Source organism: Melanaphis sacchari, unplaced genomic scaffold (assembly GCF_002803265.2).
Source record: "Melanaphis sacchari strain LSU unplaced genomic scaffold, SCAv2.0 Contig116_pilon_pilon, whole genome shotgun sequence".
In the NCBI taxonomy this organism is placed as follows: domain Eukaryota; kingdom Metazoa; phylum Arthropoda; class Insecta; order Hemiptera; family Aphididae; genus Melanaphis; species Melanaphis sacchari.
The window spans coordinates 805,389-830,206 of record NW_020270453.1 but is presented as its reverse complement, the minus strand read 5'-3'; the positions used below and the strand labels follow the sequence as shown (position 1 = coordinate 830,206).

The window sequence follows — 24,818 nt, the reverse complement described above, 5'->3', positions numbered from 1 at the left end:
ACATACGCATAAATACACACAGTGGTGTAGGATTTACTTTTTCTGAGAAGGGGGCTGATAATTCGTTACATAGAGACTTAACCAGGATCTTCATAAGTACGATATGTTGATGACTATGAATATATAGTCCCTTTATACTTTTACAGCAACCTTCAAACAAACTACAATAATTTTAATTTGTGCGGTTACCTTCACATATTGTGTACGTTCATAAAACACTAAAAGTATTTTCAAATTTTCTAGAAATTTCGAGGTAGGATACAGCCCCTCAGGGCTTCAGCTCTACTGGGTACGCCGCATGCATGAATTTAGTGTTTTATAACTATGTAGATAGGACAGATAGGTAAATAAAATTATAATAAAATTTTAACTAAAAATAATTGTATTATGATTATTTCTTAAGTTTACCGCAATAATCTGTCAACCATTTAAACAACCTTGATAATAATGATTTAAAAATATATTATATTTAATAGAATGTCGTATAACAAGTATGAAATTACAATGAATATGGATTTTTAAAATCTTTTTATTTTTGCAAACACAATAACTTACAACTCTTCTCTCACGAAAAACCCATCTAACTTTTAGCATCTCGAATTCACGATAATCTTAGTTTTGTTTTCATATAATTTTATTTTGTGAATTAACACCGATTTGTGACATTGAAAATCTATCGTGTTTTCGATGACCTCTAAACATCAAGTAGTTAATTATATTATAAAATATACATAACATTTAACACGTATGATGTATTATAACTAAAACCAAAGAGACAACCATTTCAAGCGTTATGCTCGATTGCAGACGATTCCGAATCAGCCGCATAATTATAAATCTAAAACAAAGAATTATTGTCTGTAATAGTTATAAGTACATTGATTATGTTTATTTTGAAAATTTTTTAGCAAAAAATGTCCTTTAATATGTAACAAAAAAATAAAATATATTATATTATTATAATTAACAGGGCCTATTTCTGTATCTGTAATACATGATTCGTTATTTTTACTGCGTATTACTAAATTATAAAACAACTAACGACTATTATATAATTTACTATTATGATAGTATATTTAAAATAATTTGATTTATAACAATTTTAATTTAAAAATTTATTTTTAGGTCTGATATAATGAGTAATATTTAATAAGCTTTGATTATTTTTTTATTCTTGATGGCCGTGACAATAATTTATCAGTTATACTTATACGTTCTTAATAGTTTGACTAAAGTATCCGGTAATCTTTAATGTATATAATGTACCTATATATTAAATTATTATATAATATTATAATTTTTAAATTATTTAAAAATTTAAACAGGACTACAAAATAGTAAAAGTTAAAACCCATTAGATGTTTGATCATTATAATTTAAATTAAAAGGTCAAAGTCCCACGTGTGGTTTGTGTGTTGTAAGTAATAAAATGCAAGGTGATGGGCAAGTTAATGAAAAAAAATAAAATTAATCTGATTTATTTAAAGTTTAAAAACAAGTTAATTAATTGTTTTTATTTACCTACCACCTAGGTCACACAAATGATTGTGTAACATTAAAACTTGTCAAATAATAAAAATAATAATTAAATATTTTGTTTTAATTGCATTCTACTAATCCTTCTTATTTTTGTTCCTATTACGCGTTTATTTTAGTTTGGGCATAATATATTAAACGTTAGTAAACATATATTTTTATGTTAGTTAAATTATTAAATGAAGGAATTTGTTTAAAATAATTATATACCTATACAGCGCGCTTAAATAAAAATAATAATTAATTAGTTTTAAATATGTTAAAATATAAATTAGTAATAATATGTATAAACTTGATTGTATCGTAATATATTTTTAAAATTAAAAATAGTAAAAGCTAAGTGAAAAAAAATTAAATTTTTAAATATTTAATAATAACCTATATCGATGAGATCTTTGACATTACAATAGTGTATATTAATTGTGGAAGTAAATATTATTCAAATAGGACGTAGGTTGACTTACTCTTATATTATAGTATTAAATAGGAACGTTTGTCGATGGCGTACGTGTTAGATGAAGCCAATGTAAATCAAATGGGCATAGATTTACGTACTGTGTAGTAATAATACATAATGTTATGATATTATGTTATATGAGTATTTGTATTTAAATAACACGTTTACCTTCGATTAGTTTCCGCTATAGGAAACTGCTTCTTTTCTCATTTGTAGCTCTCCCGAACGAGTTGGTTTCTATAAATATATATTTTTATTTTTTTAAATGATTCTAATCGATGACCAGTGAACGAGTAGTGAGGAAACGTGTTTATTTCGCGGATTTACAAATGTACAATGCTTTCCACTGATATAAACATAATATAATAATATATTATACTGTTAAATGAAAAAAAAATGCAAAATAGGCGAATTAAAGAAGAGAGGGAAAAGCGAGCATGTTTTCATATGATATTTAGCCCGGTCTGCGATATTCCACATAATTTAATGATGATAATAATAATTAAATCTGAGCAAAATAATAATTATTTTTTAACTTATTTAAGTTAAAAGTTAATTGAGAGTTAAGAGTTAAAATTAAGAGTTTTTTTTTTTGTAGTTAATTTCATTAAATTAAAATATAATGTATCACATTTTTTAACTTTTTATTAAGTTTAAAAAAGCTTACGATACAGTGTTTCTATGAAGTATTTTAATTGAAGTTTTTAGTCACTAAAAAAAATCTGAAATATTTTTTGACATGAAAGTGAAATTGATTTAAGTGTATAATAAAAATTAAATAAATTTGAAAACAAAAATGTAATTTGTTATTTCACGTTAATTAACAAAAAACAATTAATTTAAGTGAATAGTTATAAATTAATAAAACTCAAATTAACAAGTAAGGTACAAAGTTTAAATAAAATTTTCTTATAACTATACAGTTTTAACTCGTTAATGTCTAGTCTTAATAATTATAATACATGCAAAATAAACGAAATATTTTTACCTAGCTATAAAAAAAAAATGACATTGTATCATAATATTTTCTTTTAGAAAATATTAAATTAAAACGTAAAATTTTGAAATGCACCAATATAATATAATTATAGCAAATGATTTTTTTTTCGTAATGCGTTAGACACGATTTTCAATAAGAACAATATAAATGTATTGCGACAAACGAGTAATAAATGTAATGTGGTCTATAAGCCCGCGTTTGGGCGCCGAGAATACGACAAGGTGATCTACCTACACATCTCTAACTAGCCCAGCATAGTTATTACATAGTTCATAAGATTGTCTACATTTATTTGTTTGGAAATCGATTTTGTAAACTAGTTTGTGTACATACAAGACCATAATATAGATAGGTACGTTTACAATAATATTATCTATCGTTCGACTAAAACAACGTGGGTATGTTATTACGATCATAATATAATCATACAGCGATCATCTACCGAATTATCGTTCAATCTAATCGATCAATATTGTAAAGGCGCTTGTGAATTAAAATAAGTATTACAAATTTTTATCAGATATATTGTAATATACTATACTATAATATAATATAGAATACGCTACGAATCTCGATCGTTTATATAACAGCGGAGCTTGTAAAGCATACTTTAGTCTTATATTTTACGTACTTAATGTTGTTATTACTAAATTGACTATTTTACGAGTAATGAACCAACGTTCCTCATGAATTGAAATTGTTTTATATCACCGGTACATCCATTTATTATTAGAGATTATTTAACAGACAACCGGCCTTTGGATAATATCTAAGAAATATTAAGTTAATCAATTAAGAAATCAAAAGTATTATAAAAAAATTGTCTTTAAGTTATATTCAAGATTTATATTAAAATTGAAAAAAGTTAAACCAATAATTTATACCAATGCGATAATTCTTTTATAAATTATATCAAAAAATTAGTTTAAAGTTTTGAAAAAAATTTTAAATTAAAATTAATAATAATCTATAAATTTATTATATTATTGTTCATCGGTAGCTAAAAAATTAATAACTAATATTTCATTTTCTTAGACTCATTTTACAGTCTCACGTAAAAAAAAAGTTTTTTGTAATTTAAAATCAAAATTAAAATTATGAAAATGTATAGTTTATATTTTAAATTAAAAGAAAAATTATGCTGAAAATTGCAAATCATATAAAAAATAAATTATAATTATGCAGTTACATAAAATTTTGAAAAAAACAAATATCGGTAAGTAAAATTGAAATTATAAAGTCAATAATATCAATTTCGATTTCAAGCCCCAATACCTATAATATATTTATGTCTAAAATAAGAACTAACACTATCATATATTTATTTAATAACAATGTAATATAGCAGGTTATTAAGTATTGCTAATTGGTTTATACTAAATAACAAATATTTTCATTTTATGTAATATATTATTGTGAAAATATCTTTATAAATTCTACTATACATATTTTAAAATAAATGTAAAAAAAAAAAAATGTATCATTTATTATTCTTTATAATTCTTCCAAAAGTGTTTTTATTAAAGAGATTCTATACCGTCCGATTTTTTTTTTTTTACAAAAACATGGCAATGCTTTTCTACTGCATTAATACATTTATTAACACACTAAGAAATATGAGAATATATTAACATTTTTTTATGGAGTTAATATTAAATACATATATATATATATATTTGTTATATTAAATAATAAATATATATTTGATTTAAATAATAAAGAATGATTAAACAGTGAATATAAACGATGGATAAAAAATACACACTTTTTGGTAAAAAATACTATATAATAGTCGTCGACAGCAAATTGGTGACACGTGTGCTTCGTGATTTATTTTACATTACGTTCACTTGGTTGTTACTTTGCACACATCTTGAAAACCTAATCCTTAGAATAAACCAATAATGTATCTAATTTATATGCATATTATTAAATATTATAATATCATAGTCGTGATAACTATCGTGTTAGAATTGGTAATGAATCTCATTAAATGAAAACAATATAATCATATACATATTTCTCGATTAAATTATATAGTGAATTCAGATTTCGGTTGCGGATTATGATTATTGTTGTTGATATTATGATATCACGTGGAAATACAGAAAGATTTACTTAGTACAACCACCTCATTTTTCACTATATTTTATAATGATTTAGTATATTTTATGTCATATACATATTTAAATTTCTGGAATTTATAAGAATACGTACATACTTAGATTTTTTTTATAACATTTCAAGAATTGTACTAACCTTTTTTTTTTCAAATGAAAATTAGACTTTTTTCTCTGAATTTTTTAAAATCTGTTGATATACCTTAATTACAATTTTAACGAGTAGCTTATTGATTATATAATTTTTGGTAGATACAAAAAATAATAAGTTCGTGATGATAGATTTAGCAGATATGGAGCCTATAATAATTAAAAAATTTTAATTTACGTATATCAACGTTCTATTTTAATTACACTATGTTTTATAGTTTTGTACAAATTTTTATTTTGTTACACTAAAAATTAAAAAAAAAAAAAAACCACTTGATTGACAATATTTACAGTAAGAAAAAGATTAGTTATCATTAGAAAAAAACTTCGTATCGCTACATCCCATAACACATTCCTACTTAAACGAATTAAAAAATCTACGATCTATTTTAAAATACTGAAAACTTAAAAATTCTAAACTGAATAAATCATTATTAAAGGAAAATACGAGAAGGAGCGTCCTTGTTCGATCACCTATAAACTAAGAGATATACGTTATTAAAATTATTTACAAAAAAACCTATTAGTATAGGCTGCACGTATTCCCATTCGCAGATGAAATTTACGTGTACTTATTTAATAATAATGTAATTAAACGATATCACTATAATATTACAGCTATCCCGAACCAAGGTGATCGAATCAAAACGAGTATATTCAAAACCAATTTTTTATATCCGGTATAAAAATTTTTCTTAATTATAATTATTTATTTATGCGTTGAGTATATTTTATTCCTTCCCCTCCCAGGGCAATCAGCGATTATAGCGATTCTGTCGCATTGAGTACGTGAATAGCGATGACCATGGCATTTTAAACTATACGATTATATGGACAAGTAGATAAACTAATTTTTTAACATGATAAAAAAAAGAAATAAAAGCATTAAAATATTATTATCTTAGTTACCTATATCAAACATAGGAATAAAAATTCAAAAAACCAAGGTAATATAGCTTTGAATTGTTTAGTGTTATGATTTCCAACAAATTCTTTTATTAATACTATATATTTTTGGGTTGCAAGTGGTTATTATTTATTAGGTAGATAACCTAGTGCGCAACATGGAAGTGGGAACCGATGAGTGTATAAGATTGGTACATATAATTTTCGCTTAAAACCACAACAACAACAAAAAAAAATGTATTAAGGTTGTAATTTACATTACTAACAACTAGATTAAAGAACATAGCATATTTTAAAACAAATAATTATCATAAAATTAATTTTTCAAATCAAATAAATTAGAATATTGCTAAATCACTTTTTTTTTTATACTTGTAATTAAATAAATAAACTTTCTGTCAATTTTTTTTCTTGGTTTTCTATTATTTTTTGAAATTATTCCAACCTATTGATACATAATTATTATTTTGACATTGAATAATTGATAATTATTATAAAAAGATTAATAATTAAAATGTTACGTATATACTAAGCAAATAAATTAGACTCTATTTTATAAATTTAGTCTCTATCTCAAAATACATTGTTATTTAACAATGATATTACGAAAGGCACGTGTAAATACTAATGTAACATGTTAAAATCCTAAAACTGACGTAAGCTCAGTAGATTTATCAGGGCATTTTCAATAGTTGAAATTAAAAGGATGGCGCAAATTACCAAAATTAACCTTTATATGTGACACAAATTACTTGTTGATTTTTTATAATTTGGCGCAGATTACAAGTACCCACAACATTACATTATTTTTAATCAGTCATGTCGAAAACAATGCAATTTCTTTTATACATTATTTATTTACAAAACTCCATATTTGCATAACATCAATAAATAATTTAGTGAGTTGTAATCAAGCATATTCAACTACTTTTCTCCTTCAATATTCAAAATCTGATTTCAGGAAGTTTCATATATAATTAGAACCAATATTTTTAAATTTTTAAAATTCTTTGTACTGTCTACTTAAACATTTTCCTTGTGTAGATAGGTATCAACTTCTGTTTTTTTTTTTTTTTTAAGAACACTTTTTTTCTATTGTAAATTAATTAGTAAATTAAACCCACCAATATCAAAAATCGAATGATTAGGTTATAGTTTTTTTGTAGTAAAAATAATATGTAGATCCATAATACTGAATTTAGAAGGTATGGAAGTTATGATGATATGAAAATTGTTAAAATTAGAATTAATCTATTAACATTTTGTAATATGTTAAATTATTTCAAGTATAATAAATACTAAATTAAATGTAACATATATTTTGTATTATTATAAAGTTATTTTTAGTGACTATTATTCTTAATGAACATTTTAATAAATGAAAAACTATTTGTTTGAATTTTGAATTGAGTATATTATTATTTTCAAAAAAAAAAATGTCCACTAAATATTTTATAGTAAAATGGAAGTTTTATTTTCACAAAACAATCCAAAGACATTGAAAAATCAAATTATTGTAATAAATTTATTATTTTTCATATAATATAACTTTTGGAGAACTTATTATATTTTTAATCAGGTATAATGCAAAAGTTTCGTTCTCTTTTTTAAGTTCTTAAAGAACTGTGAAAATTCTCAAAGTTGAAAATGGTGTATTCATTATTAAGTGTATGTTATGGGATATTAAATGGTATGAAAAATCGCTACAAATTATTTACCGATAGGCTACAAATTCAAATCATGTCTTCAAATAGCAATGAATTCAATATAAAAGTGTACACGCTTTTACCTATATTTTGTTAATTATTAGATACATGACTCACTTTTTTGTAGCGTAAGTGATAGTTCATAATTTTTATTTTCGTTCAACATTAATGCATAAAGTATATTTTTACAATTTTAATGTTTTTATATATTTTATAAAAAAAATTAAAACGAAATATTTTTTTTTTGTATTTTTGATATTGTGAATATAGTAAGACGTAGGTAACAGTTATTTTAAAACAATCTACTATTCTTAAGTGTTGCAAGATTTTTTTTTAATCGTTAAACATTTATTTGTTTTTGAGATTCATTATTCATTATGTATTTATATTTCGATATTTTTATTGCAAAAATCTTCCAAGTCATAAAATTAATAATTCTAAACAATAATAAACGTATAAACTATTCAATTATTATACTTTTTAATCACTAAAAATGTAAAAAAATAAAACTATAATATATACTACTCACATCGATAAAGAACTTAATAGCAGCTCAATGATATTAGAAAAATGCCATTTACATTTGTTTTCATAACTTACAATGTAATAATATACAGAATTATTTACCAAAAATACCCACGTTAATTTTTTTTTTTTTATTAATGAATTAATTTTGATTTTTTAATTAAAATTATTTATTAGATAATTTTGTTGGATATTTTAATGCACCTAGGTATTTATAAATTCAGTAATACAATTTTTACGTATAAGTTAAGGATAATGTTTAGATAAATCTTTAATAATTATTTTAGCAAAAATTTAAATATTGAATCTAGTATAAAATTATACTTTGACCATTTTCACAAATTATAAATGTTAATAGATTAATATTAATAATAATAACGTTCAAATAGCCCCTAAGTCTTTCAAATCCATAATCATGAACCAATTATTCTTGATTATAAACATAAACAACTCAAAAAATACTCGTTAGAATTTTGATTTTGGTAGGTAAATTTTTTTGAAAAAGTTGTCCATTAAATAACAGTAGAAACTAGGAGTTATTTTTAAAAAACAGAATTTTGAATTTCGAGACACTCATTAAGTAATGTAAACAAATTTAAAACTAATATTTCAAAATACTGAAAATCAAATTTTTAGGTGTTTAATAGCTGTAAGTACTATTAAATAAGAAAGGATGTGAATGCTTGATGAATCATCTTATAAATACTAGCATTTATAATCATATAGTAAAGCCGCCTTCGATAAAATACTTTACAGTTAGGCAACCGAAATGAGGACTTACTAACTCAAGTATCCTAAATCACAAATACCAAAATTATTATGGTGTTATATGGTTTTATGGATTTAGAATTTCAAAGACTGTAGGTAATTTATTCAATTTTTATTTTCTTCTATGTGCATTTAGTGATATCGCAAAAATATTTCTATTTAGGTGCACACACCAGAAATAAATTCATATACAATAAAAATATTATGTTCAAAGGTTAAAATATAACCGTAATAAGTGACATAAAATAATAATTTTATAACCCTTAGGTATATTATACATTTTACATACTATCGCTCCAATAGATTTTTAGGGTTGATATAAATAATAAATAATAATAATATATCATATTAAATACAGTAAAAAAAATTGGTATATCAAAAAATACTGACCACTTCGTAAATAAAAAAATAGAGGATTCGATCTACTCAGTACTTCCTGTTATGCTGTATAGTAAAATGTCGAGAGTGCTTCGTCGTTCTATATAGAAGACTGTCATAAATGTATTAAATTAGAATTAAATAATAAATTTAGTTGTATATATATATATATATATAGACATACAGATATGAAAAACGGTTTTAAACGTAGACAGTCTGTCATTTTCTATTTATAAAAATATTTTATAATACTTGTGGTTCCCATTAAATATACAGCATCCACTTTCACTTATTTCAGAAAATATTGACGTACTTAAAAATATATCTTTTGCATAATTTAAACATGTTACAAAATAACGTTTTTGGATAAACATTATATGTGCTATACTAATTTTTTTTTTTTTATTTTTTTATTCTTTTGAATGAAAATAAACAATTTTAATTTTTATGTATCGAAATATCTCAAAATATATATTCTACTTTGGAATAAATAATTAAAATAGAATTTCCAAATTTTAGACATTTTATTGCGTATAGCAAAATTATTCATAATATATGTAAAATTTAAGTGCCCGCTAAAAATGTTTTTGAATTTTAACAAAAAATCAACATTGATATTCATTGTTAAAATATGAAAATTCGTCCAAATTTTAACTTCAAATATCTTTAAAAAATAACCGTGTTTATATATTTTTTTAGAGATTTTAGTTTTAATATGACTTACCTATGAGCAAAATTATATTAAATTTTAAAACTTAAGCTATAACAATTAAGATTTTACTTATAGTTTGTAAATTTACGAATTGTAGGCAAATTTTATGAAGATTTGAGATTTTAGTAAATACAACAATAAAATGTTGGAGATGTTAATTTAATATTAACATAAAACCAATTTATGTGAAATCTTGTATAACATTTTCAAAAACTTTGATCAAGTAAATAATTTTTTATTGTTATTTATAAAAAGAAATTGAAAAAAAAATGTAATGTCTATAAATAACTCAAAAAGGATTAATATACTTAGAAAATTATTCTATATGTAGAAAATACAAATAAAAATATTTGATAAAAATTTAAATATATATTGTTGTTTATTTTTAAACTATAATAAAATATTAAAAACTGTTTGAGGAGAAATATTTATTATATGAGTAAACATCCAATGTCGTAAAAATGTGTAACTTCAGACAGTCATAAAAATAAACGTAATTTTCTGGTGAACTATAATTTTATTATAGATAAAAAATCTAAGGAAGAATTTTGTATTAAATTTTTGAATCTTAGATATAAATAAATGATTTTTACTAATTTTTAAATACAAAATAATTTGCAAACTTTGTGATTTTAACGAATTTTATAAAAATTTTAACATTAAACGTATACAAAAAAATATTGTGACTATAAATTTTTGATATTTTTTAGCTAGTTTATAAAAAAACTATGGGCGACTTTGCATTAAATATTCAAGTATTTTTACTGGGCTTTAATTTTTTATCAACATTTATATTTTATAGAAATAAACATAACAAGAGCGAAAATCAATTAAAATGTTCGTATTATAAATAATAGCTAAATAATTAACTTTAAAATATATAAAAATATTATCATGTTTATCAAACATAAAAATTTAAAGTATCTACAGTAATTTGTATCCAAATTATGAGAGTAAAACAAAATCAATTTTGTCAAGTACTGGTTTTACGTGAAAACTTCCATTTTTCTCAATTTTTTTTTTATTTTTCCCCATTATTTTGAAAAGTACTTAGGATTTTTTATTTTTTATTTGACAAAGTACCAACTTGATCCAATTTTTTAACCATAAAACACTTCCAAAATTGAAAATTGAAGTATTTTTACAGTCTAGAAAAATGTTTATTGATAAAAAAAGTAAAAACACATCATTGTAAAATCAATACATTTATTAACCACTGATAATCTAATATGTAAAAAGTAGAACATTATAAATGTCTATAAATGACAAAAAAATTCAAAATATTTGAAAATTATAATCATATCTATAAAATACTAATGTTAATGTTTGATAAATTTGTTAGGTTTCTATAGTTATTAGTTTTTAATTAAAACGAAAAAAAAAACCAATGGATTTTATCAAAAATAAGAATTTTGTAAGTATTCCCATTTTTTAATTATTTATTTTTCTATTATTTCGAACAGTTCTTAGAATTTTTCACTTTGGCCTCCAAAACTACAAACTATATTTAACGTTTTACCAGAATCATATATTTGTAATATATCTTTCTAAGAATTTTTTAGGGCTTTTTTTAATCATTTGTCAAGTTAACTATATAAAATAATCTTTCAAATAGTAAATAAAAACAAATAACTTCTAATTAATTATATAGATGTGGTTTGTTAGGGAACTAAACATTTGTCGGAACTTTAATTATTTTTGATATTTTTTTAGATTCTTGTTTCTAAAATATTATCAACAATAGAAAAACGCTCCAATTTTTTATGGAGATATTTTTTTTTAGTTATATCAAAAGTTTTTGTCCAGGTATTTATCATGCATAAATATTTGATACTTCATGGATAAATCATAGAAAAGTATATTGTAATTCAAAAACGAATATCCATAAAAAATTGATTTTTCACCAAATATTTAGCACTTTTTAGAGATTTAAAAATAATTTGTATTTTTTTTAACAATTTACAATATTTAAATATTCAACTTTTTAGTTTTTAATCGACTATTTATCATACTACAATTGTTTTTCTGTGAGTTAAAAAGCTTAATAGTTTAATACAAAGTTTGTTACAAAAATTAAAAATTGTAGATATTTTATAGTAAAAAATAGATATATTTTTTTAATTTTTCGCTTAAAGTTTGAATATTTAATGCAATGTTTCTCGTATGAATTTTTATTAGAATTTAAAAAAAAATATCGTGGTAATCGTTAGTATAATATTTATGTTAACAATTGAATTTCAAGTTTTTACATTGAACGGGACCAAAAATTAGCCCAAAAACCAGAGCGGAAAGACATCTAGAATTATATATAATGTTTAACGAAATACACTCTATGATACGTAATATCATAATATTTACAATATACTATATTAGTATATTGTAAAATCAATGGTATTATAATAACAATATCTCCGTTTTTTTTTTTTTTAATACATCATCAGAATGACATGTAAAATGCGATACATGAATGGCCGGCAAAACGATAACTCTTGAACGTTGAAATATAAAATACATATACGCTTAAGTCTAACTACATTTGATATGCTTGTTGATTATAGTATTATGATGGCGTAATACATACGGTGACCTAAACAATTACAATATAACTACCTATGTATACCAATTGATATATTATGTTTTTGAATAGTATGTATCAGTGAGCTTGCAGAGGGTAAGTGTTAATGAATATCTGATCAGTACGCGTACTGTCATTGAATTTTCCGGTGAAGCATTTTACAGGGGGATTTGCCATGCAAATGTTCGACCCTTTATTTTTATTTAATTTTATATTCATTCAAATCCTGATTCTCAAAATATTGAATTACATATTTTCAAATATTTAGATTAGTGGACTGCTTATGTACCATTATTTTGTTCAAATTAGAATTACTCTGTTAATTATAAACCGTACGAATTATTTAAAAATGTTAATAGATTTTAATCAAAATTTGATCAAATAGTTTTATAATTCAATACTAAAATATGTGGATTATGATAATTTGAAACTATTAGTAATCAATCAAAACTATTAGTATCAACGTATTTTATTTTTTCAACGATTGTCTGAGTATAATAATCAATAATAAATACTACATGTCTATATCCAATATTATATCTGTTTTACATTTTTGTAAGACCACTTTTTAATGGCTATTATCCTTAGTATAATAATATATTATACATTTTAATAACTTGGGAACTACTAGTTGGAGTTTTGATTTAGTTAGGTACATAAATATTTCCAAAAAAAAATGTATCTGCTTAACAATCTTCGATAAAATATATTGATTCTCAAGACACTTGACTTTATAATGTTATAATAAATCTAAGTGTTTCAAAATATTGCTCTTTAAGTATATATTTACTTAAATTCCGGGGCGCGAACGTGATTAACGGATTCGCATCCTGTATAATACAGTATATACTTTATAACTTTCTCAGACCAGTAGGTATACGACCTGACCAACCCGGACAAAATAATATTGAAATATTGAAATATATAACACGGTGCGTATAATATTTGGTACTTATTCTATTTATATTATATTGCCTCAAGCAACGATGCGTTATGAACTTGCGGCATAATACAAGTACATTATTACATAAAATATAATATAACTATGTATAATGAAACTACTCTTAGTTGTGACACGATCACATGGACTGCTGCAATATTAATTATTGTTGTCATCGTAGCGATTCTGTGGGCAGTTATATTGTTGTTGAAGTTATGATAAATTATGTGGAATAAAAATATGAGATTATTACATACCGATTCGTAATTACCATTAAACCATTGAAATACGATAATGTTTAAATCTATTATCTATTCCAATTATATCGATTGTGAAATTTAATTTTTCGTTGGCATTCCTGAGCGTTATATTAATATTTTTTTATAATTTGAAAACATTTACTTACCAACCCTACTTTAAATAAAAATATACGAAATAATAATTTATTAAATTAAAAGTTTACGTTTTCTACAATATAATATTGTTTGATTCAATATTCTTCTCGATCCGTTATATTGTCATTTTTAGGTAGATATGGACTACGCATTATAACGTATCTACAAAACAAAACTTAATATATAAAAAACACTATATGAAATTGCGCGTAAACATCGCCATATACATATTGAACGCCGACAAAGTAATGGTATTTTTTTTTTTTACTAAATTTAGTTCTTTTTAGGGTTCTATATATCTCTTGATAAGTCGAAGTGATCGATTTTCACGACCGACAACAATAAATCTAATTACCGACAAAACCTATACCCAATTTCATATAAAAATACGAGGTTTTTTATTCAGATATTTTCCCATAGTAAGAGCTTACATAATTTAATGCTATGAACAGCGGTTAGTAAATGATAATATTTTATTTTAATAGGTAACAAATAATCGGGTTTCCATTTTTAAGAATAATAAGAAAAAATATACAAATATAAAATTAAATAATGATCTCTACATTGAATCTATAATAAATAATTTTAATAAATATGTATAATATTATGTATATATATATATTATGCAAGTAACTAATAAGCTAGTTTGCTGTGTAAAATATTGTTATTGGCTGTAATATTTCTTATTACATTTTATTACTTGAACACATTAATTTGTTTACAAATTTTTAATTTAAGTTAGTATAGAAGATAGTTGTAATAATATTTCATATTATTCAAAATATGAACTATTTTATAATAAAATGTAATTATAGGTTAATAATACATTATTTTACGTAAAAAGATGCCACTCCCGCATGCGCTGTCAACGTTTTACAAACGTATTAATGTGTAAAATAGATCATTTTAGCAGGATCTATTTTATATTATTAACTTTATTATTAGGTAAATTTAATTGAATTTTTAACAAACTTAAAGGTAATAAGAACTTTATCTATAATCAATAATAATTAAACTTTATTTTTTTTTTTACAGTATTCTATATTTAAGTTATTTATAATTATTTGAGTATGTAGAACATAATAATATAAAAATATTTAAAACTCAGTCGAAAATTAAAATTTTATGGAGACCAACTTCAAGTCACTATTATTTGCTCCTATTATAAAATATTCGGATGCATTCGAACTGAGTTCCAATAAAACCTCTTTGAACTAATTAAGTCCAACGGCTCTTTAACAAATTATTTTTTTTTACTAATTGGGCCTATGTTTTAATACTGAATCTTGCCAGGAGAGAGGCCGTACAAATTCTACAGATTTAATTAAAAATGTTTTAGACTCTGAATGGAATAATGAATTTTGATCTTACAAAAAAGGTTTTTTTTTTTTAGTGTCTATTATTACTTTTTGGACCAGTAAATGTAAATATACTAGGTTACATAAACAATCATTAAACATTTAAAAAATCAATAGTGAGTTTATGGTCCTTTTAAATATGATTTAGTGACCCGTGATTGATCCACTATATTTTATTGAACTATTAAATTAATAGATTTTTCATGCAGCTTGGTATTAGAGTTATTGCTCATAAAAAAAGTTTAGAAATTTAATATAAGGCACCTAATTAGTTTATTCTGAAACCAAAAATCTAAAAAATATATAATTTATTTTTTAAGACATTATTTAAAGTTAAAAATTAGATATTGAACGAAAAATAACGACTTTAATTATTTTATTGTGATTTAAAAATCACGCCGTTTTATGTGGTACAAGCAGTGTTGGCTTAAAAGAATCAAAAGTTAGGTAATAATAATAATTGATACAAATATATTATGCTATTACAATAATTAAATATCAATAATAAAATAAATGAAATATGTTCGGCAAAAATTTAATCGGTCTACTATTAAACTTGTAGTAATAAAATTACTTTAAAACAATATCAAAAAACATAAAAAATAACTATGAAATAGGCCGATTGACTATCTAATCGGTCAGAATCGTTTTTCAAATGCAATAATTTAGTATTAAATTCTAATTAAAAACATCCGTATACAATAAACTAAGTAAGTGACCTACTCTATTACGACTATTACGAAGTACACTCGACTCTTACTACTTAGTATACAAAAGAGTGGTTACCTACTTTATGTTAATTTTGAAAAATTGGATAAATTCACGTAATACAGTATAATACATGTATGTATATACACAATTCAGTTATTTGAACTGGTTTATACCTATTTATATTTTACCTTCCGAAATACGAACTCAATTAGTATTCAACGAATGTTCGTTTGCATGTTAGTAAAGACAATTTGATAAAATATTATTTTTGCGCATCCAAATTCTTCATGATAATTGTAAAATAAAATTACCATAACAACATTAGGTACTATATTATAATGAATACTTATTGAAACATTTACTTTTATACTTAAACTCAACAGTAATTGTTTAAGATAATACAATAGAAAAGTTGTATAAACGGTTGGCAGTGACGCGTCATCCATAAAAAAAGAGATATGACACTTCATAATTTTATTTCACCGATTTACCGATAATTTCTAAATTTTTAAGTTCTCCATCTTGTTGTGTTTATCCACAAAATTTTTAAAATCTATTCTGTTGAGAACAGTAAGCAATTATCAAATGCTAAAATAGTAAATATAATTAACAACTAAAATATTTGACTGGAGAAGCCATTCGCTTTCGACAACACTACTTATTTTGAACATTTACTTGGGTTAAGTTATTTAGAAAATCGCAACACTTGCGGTTGTGCTTTGGTGTCTTTGAAATTTTCCGGAATGGAAAATTACGATGTTTTTTCTAATAAGAGGGTTTTGATGACAAAGTAGCTATTATTTCGAAGTCTAACGAGTGGGGCGGGCCATCAGTTAATTTTCTGAGGCGTACATGCACGACAATTATTAAGTTCTATTTTGTAATTTTTTTATTATCGTTTTTTAGGTCTGAGCCGCAGGCGACTTTCACATCCCGCACACAGGATTGTTGTATCCGCACATATTTTTACTCTAATATTATATGATGGACGCCTCTCTACTGGCATCAACCACTCCGACGGCCACTGCGCGTACGATCGCTGTGGCCACGTCGACGACCGTGGCCTCCACGATAATCCGAAGTGGCCAGCGCAACGGCACGCATCGCGGAGCAGTCAACGTGCACGGCCGGCTCATGTACGATGAGATCGTCATCAACGACGTCTGGATCAACGCCATCTTATCCACACTGGCCCTGTCATGCGCCGCGTGCGTGTGCCTGTGCTTTTTGTACTGCAAGATCCAACAGTGGAAACATGGAGGTAAGACCGAGTCTAAAAATCGTATCAATTACTGTCATGATGTCATTTCAATAACTTATAATATTATTTATCCGATTGTTATGAAATAATTCATGACTCGAAAGTCCAAGCGAATCCATGTTTTCATTGATAAGTCTTGGAACGTCCAAAGATACAAATTCGTTTCGACATATTGGCGTATACCTACGACTTATTTTTTTCTCACATAAATAAATGAAATCAAACACATTTTGATGACTTATTTTATATCATATTCTCATCGAGAACGTCTAAAATTATAATTGGAACTATCGAAAATGTAGAAGTGAATTATTTTTGTAGAAATAAACAGTCGGTAGGTATCGAATTCCTAAACATCTCACACTTAGCCATATATATCTATAAATTATGATAAAACAATGATTTCAAAGCATAAAAAATGTATATGTTTTCTTTTAAAATTTTACTTCGAATATTTCTTAGTTTTTTACAATACATATTTAACGTTTTCAAGTGCTAAACAGTATTTATTTAGTTGCTATAATTTCCGATCCCTTATTGATATATTGAAATAAAATGTGTTCCTCTTACTTTTCTTAATTGACTAAATACTGAAAAGAGACTTCACGAGGACACTTAGATTGATATTTGGGACAACTTCATGAAAAAAAATCGTAAAAATGTTCAATTACGTCATTTTAAATATAAAAAAAAAATTGCCTAATGTTTTATATAAATAGCTATTATACTATATAGCAAATAGTAGATCTACCACTATAATTTAAAGTATTTTTATATTGGTGATATTTATATACTTATTCAAGTATAACTTACAATAGTAGTCTTCGTATTTATACCATCATTATTAAGCGGTTATTGTGTAATACTATGAATATTTTGTACGTAAAACCAGTTTTTAGCATAGTCAATTTTACTTTTTTTTTATTGTAATTCAAACGTAAATAGCTACAGGGACTTGCAATTTTTACAAAATACTAGTAATAAAAATGAATGGACATGATTAACTTTCAAAATATTTGTGTTTAGTTGTGCTATTTATAGATATTTAAAAATTGTTGAGTTTTTAATTTATTTTCGATTGCTGTTTTATAAAATCTTTGTATAAGTATGAATAAAAATGCTTGAACATTTAATGTATGGGTTCTTTGCAAATTATTCTTTTCGCAGTTAAAAAATATCGAGGTCATATTATCTAAATTTTTATAAAATGTGTAAACTATTTTGTAATAAAACTTAAAACATTTTTAATTTAACACCTAATAACTAATTATTTTCATATTGACGCTATTGAATAAATTAAAACGATATGTTAAGTTAAAGTTCAATCGTCATTAATCAATATTATTAAAATATTAATAATTATAAATGTACGAAAAATAATATAGATATACTACTAACATTACTTATATACACAAAGGACTATTATTATTGTATACTACACCTGGTTCTATCATTTTGGTAATTATTTTAAATACTATGTTTTACTTTCAATTTATATATAGATTTAAATAAAACTATCAATTTCAAATAAATATGTACTACAATATTGAAACCCTTACTTATCTCATCACTTTCAAAAATCGAAGAATTTTATTAGAAATGTGCTTAATAGATGTTTATTTTATAAAATAAAAATATACATAATATATATATATTTACGCGCATTAATATAGGTAAATAGTGTAATTAAATCGATCATGTTTTAACCTAATGATAGAAATCTTAATTTAAAACTTGTTTCAATAAATAATAATGACTGCTCTTAAATATTATAAAATAATTATATATGTGTACTTTTGTCAAATTATCATTTTGTTGGACCACGGTTGTATTAATTTAAGTAGCAAGTTTTTATACTTATGCGTAATATTCCTAAATATTAGGTAATATTATAATATAAAGATATCTTAATATCTTGATAATATTTTTCTCATATTTTTGATAATGATATTAATTCACAGATAATGACGTATTATTATTTCATTTTTTAAATTTAGTTTATTCCTAGGCACACGCAGATTGTGGGGGCTAACAAAATTGAATTATGCGTTAATAACAATTCTGCAAGAGATTATTTTAAAAATAATCACATTTAAAAAAAATACCCATATTATATATAATTGTTTGATAATCACGAATCGAGATTACGATTACATTTTTATTTTAGTCAACAAAATTATTACATAATATAATCGAACATATTATTGTAAATGATAATACAAGAGTTCCTGATTAGTGATTTATATAACACATATTCTATAATGACATAGCACTACCTGTAGGTTTCAATTAGACATTTTAAGTTTTGTTTTCAAAATTTCAGTATATTTATTATATACCACACTTATTTTAACTTAGTTATCGTATTTTTTTATATTTGTACGTATAATATAAACGATCATAAATTTTGTAGTTAATTGACTAAATCTGGATAATAGAAGTACCTATGTCGATTACCTTGCAATTCCTATATGCCTATATTATAATGTATAATAATTAGAGGATTTGAAGTACTTGCATTTTTGTTTTGCGTAATTTTTTTTCAAAAAAAAAAAAAAGAGACAACCAGAAATAATTAATTTGCGTCATAACACGATAATTCACGACAAGAACAAATATGTAATTTTATAAAGCAGCATATTTCGAAACACATCTATTTATCTTTGTTTTTGCATTGTGAGAAGTATATCTTCTTTTTTTTTTTTACTATTTTTGCACATTTTCTTTTAAATAATGTTTATCAAAACAACATTCAATTCTTATACCATTTAATTATTTGAAAATCTAAACGCACTGCCGATTGAATAGGTATTTAAGTGCACTCTAGTAACGACTTAGACACTGCTCATGTTTTATTTAACGATGTCTCATTAAATAAGCTTTTTATTTATTTATATATATTCATTAATAGTCATTACAATAAAAATTGTAATGCATATATTAGGAATTTTAAGTGTATAAGTGCATGCATATTATTAAGGCATTTTATTTATTATAATTAATATTTTTCGTTTTTAAGACTATATATCACTGTAATATGATAATTAAAAGAACCACACCGAGTCATTGAGTTAATCACCATCTTATTGTAATTTTTATCAATATAATATTATTATTATTTATTTTTTTTTTTTTGAGTTACAGATTTTTACCCAAATAATAATTATTGATATATATATATATATACTAACTAAATCACCCGACTTTGCCCGTGTGTAGTTTATGCTTTCTCAAAATGACTGTAATGACGAATAAAATTATATTACGAATAATAGATCACTCGTATGAATTTAGTACAACCTTGTGAAAAAAAACAATTTGGTAAAATGTTAAATGGTATTGTCACAAAATGGTAACATAAAAAATGCCTGTTCTTTTATATATATATAAGGATAAGAATAAGGATATATATATAAACAAATTTTGACACTAATAACACAGTAATATGATGTTTCATTATGTAAATAATAAAAACATAACCACAATAACCGTTAATCACTACAATTAAAAAATACCTACCTACGCGTACGTCATTATATGATATTGACACATTATAAGTTATAATGTCGCCCCCCAAATGACGTCCCGGATAATAATTATAGCCATAAATTTCCTTCAAAACTGAATTCCACAACTGATAATTTTCCTCTATCGTCATAATAGAATATCTAAATTCCATAATATCGTTCTATATAAATATATAATAATAAAGTTCATGTATAAACATAAAATATAAAATAACTTAAAATTAATAAACATTATGATGAAATATTGTTAAGCATTGTATTTTTATAATAGTTTATGAGCATTTTAATAACTTCGATTTAAAATATAATAAACAAATTTATAAATTCAGATTTTTTTTTAACTATATAATACTAATGTCATGATTGTTGTAGTGTAATATGTTCCAGGAAAACGGGAAAATATGAAATGACTTTCAAAGAAGTAAAAAAATGTTTTTATTTATTGAAAATAGAAACTAAATAACATGCTATTAAGATACCAAAGGTTAAAAATCTTATTTTTTTAAATTAATATCCATAAGACAGTGTCAATTTATATGAATAAGTTTTTGAAATCGAACGCTAAAATTACGTATTGATCTTATCATCACTATGGGAACGCAGCGAATTTTCTTTAAATATGAATTTTTAACTTATAAATATTAATTGTTGTAAGATGATAATATATACTCTATTTTTTAAGATGCTGTCTCAAAAAAAATTGCACATTGTCAAGTCAGGAAATTTTCGGTGTAAATAAAATATTAAACCATGAAATAACTCGATATACATACAAATGGAAAACTTTATTAAAACTATTGATTCAAAGGATTTTTGACCTTTGGACTATTAATGTCATATTATAATATTTATTTTTTTTTATTTTTAAAATAAATTTACAATCTGTACCTTGGCACAATAAGTAAATGCGATAAAGGAATAACATAATAAAGTATTGAACATATCTAATCTAATCTAACGAAGAAAAAAAAAATAGTACAATAAGTTAAAATATACATAAATCATTTGTGGAAAGCAGCCACCCATTAGAGGGTATTATAATATAGTCTCTGTTTTCAATGAACTCAAATTTGTAAATACTAATAAAAAATATTTATTTTTTTTTTCAAAAGCGAGATAAATTGTATTTTAAAAGATACATTACCAAAAACCTATCTATATATTTTTATAAATGTTTTTTTAGAATGTGCATAACTTCATTACCAAGAAGTTATATTTATTTTCGCAGATGCATTTTTAGTCAACATACCTAAAATTACGTTTTTAATTCTTATATTAACTATTAATAAATGACATTTATATTTTTTAAATATTTTATTTTACCTGAAATATTTTTGAAACGTATTTTGCTTATAGTATATAAAAAATAAAATAAATTCGAATCTATTTAAAGATTGAAATATTTAATATCATAAAAAGTTCAATTTAGTATTTTAATTTAATGCATTTCATCAGTTTTTATATACCTAAACTAACATGATGTAAAGTAATTTGTTAATTTAAATAATATTATACGTTATGAAGATTAACTCAGATAAGATCTTCCTAACAATGTGACTTTTTACCAAAAACAGTGCTATTCAAACTGTAAGCAGTATTGTTATTACAGAGTGGAAAGGGCATGAAATATATTTTATGACCATAAAAATCATAATTATTTTGTTTATCAAAATTAAATGGTCACTGCGTGATTCTTGGGTCAATAATTTAATAACAATATTGTCTTCATGGTTAAATTAATTTAAATACCGAAATGTTCACGGGCTTACGTGATTTTCTTATCACATAAACTAGTTTTCAATAACAACTTCGGGTTCAAGAATTTAATAATTAATAACTGATAATATCTCTGCAATGCGACAATAATTATATAGGACCTACAGCATCCTGCAGCGTTTTTTCTAAATACCATTTACAAGTAAACAAATAAAAGACAAGTGTTAGTCTTGTGTCCTACAGCTATTTAGTAATGAGAAAAAATTAATTTTTAATTTTCAATTTCATTGAGATTTCATTTGTTAACAGAAATGTCAAAAAGGAGATTCTAATAAGTAATTTTTGGAGGAGAGAGAGTCTTGAAAAATTTGTGCTAGCTCACAAGTAAACATACATAGAGCTGGTTTTAAATTTTGATACAAATAATATGGTTAAAATCGTATTATTCCTTTTCCTTTAAATGTGTAGACATATTTTCTAAATAAGCATACTAAATAAAATATATAATTAAAAAGATTTTTAGTACTCCTAATTTTAGCATTTTTCTCGATAATGAGTTCCATTTAGTATTTTTTAAACTATAATATAGCAATAGCAATATATTATATAATAATATTATTATAATATAAAAATTAGTGTTTTAAATAAATGCTATAAAATTGCTTAGAAGCCCTCGAATTATTCAGGTATTATTATATTACAGAATATACAATTTTATAAGAATCTAATTCTTAGAGCTTTTATAAAAACTAGAATCCAAAGTTAAGAGCACAATATTATAACGTTGATGTTGCTTTCCTTAAAAGTCGTAAAACTGTTACTTAGCTTATTTAAAACTATAAGCAATAATTAACTAATTTATAAATATAAAAATTAAAAATACCTATTACCTACGTATATAATACGATATAGTAACCAGATATAATACTAAAAACAAATAAATACTAATTTAAACACATAAACAATAATACTACTGCTAGGAAACAAAGTACGATTAACAATAAAATTGGACTCAGTTATATAAAAACTTAGCTTAGATAACTTAAGTTTCTACATTTATTTAATTTGAAAATGTTGTTGTTGTTGTTTTTTTTTTTTTCATTTTAGCCATAATGTAGTATATTTGTAGACATGGAGTTATTTAATTTAATTTATTTTATTTTTCCATTATATCAAATATTAAAAATAATAGTTAAGATAATTATACTAAGAGCTCTTTCGCACAATCTCTTGTAAGGGAAATAATAATGTTTTTTTGTTAACTTACATATGTATATTATATACTTATGTTCATAATATTGTTTGATTGAAACAAATACTCAAACAATAAAGATAAGAAATAATAATATCTAGTACATTTGTGCGGGTCGTTTACCGTTCATGTTAAACACGCCAGATTTTCAAATAAATTATCTATTTTCATAAAACCGTATGTACATTGTACATATATATATTATATACTATATAACTGCTGTTCTATATAATCTATACATATATCGATTAACGATTATGTAGATACAGAAAACAATGTTTTTCATGTTTTCATGTTAATAATAATTGTACATATTATTTTATATAGTCATATGATTGTAACACAAAACACTAACTCAGCTGTATTCACTCGTTTTTCGTAATGTTAAAAAAAAAAAATAGATAAATAAAATTCGGTTACTCGTGGTTTCATTGTGTCTTTCACTGAAAAAATGTCAAGAGAGCGGCCGCTTTGAGACAATAATCGTGTTAATTTAAGACTGTACGTGTGCATAGTCCTCACGTTATCGTTGCTTAAATTTAGTTAATGGGCCACATAAAAATAAATACTTTGCATAAACAATATTTATGTAGCACCATATAGCTATTTAAAAGATAATGGGATAACAACCATTATTATCAAGGTCCCTATTTTCATATCAGTGTAAAATATTAAGATAACAATAGTGATGGTAATTGTTAGTCTTAAAAATATTTAAAAAATATACAATATGATTATCATATGCCTACTATAATAGTATAATAGAGAACTTTATGTTATATTATGATAAATTTTATGGTATTAACCTTTTAAAATATGCTCTAT

The 24,818-nt window shown here is 23.5% G+C and overlaps 1 protein-coding gene across 1 annotated transcript in view; it reads left to right on the top strand.

The window, feature by feature from the left end:
* Nucleotides 1-24,818, top strand: part of LOC112603949 — a 69,647-nt gene that overhangs the window by 15,208 nt on the left and 29,621 nt on the right. The window contains exon 2 of the mRNA XM_025352779.1: nucleotides 17,144-17,498. Within this exon, the coding sequence (XP_025208564.1) occupies nucleotides 17,219-17,498 (280 nt within the window). The 5' untranslated portion in view covers nucleotides 17,144-17,218. The remainder of the gene's footprint in view (nucleotides 1-17,143; nucleotides 17,499-24,818) is intronic.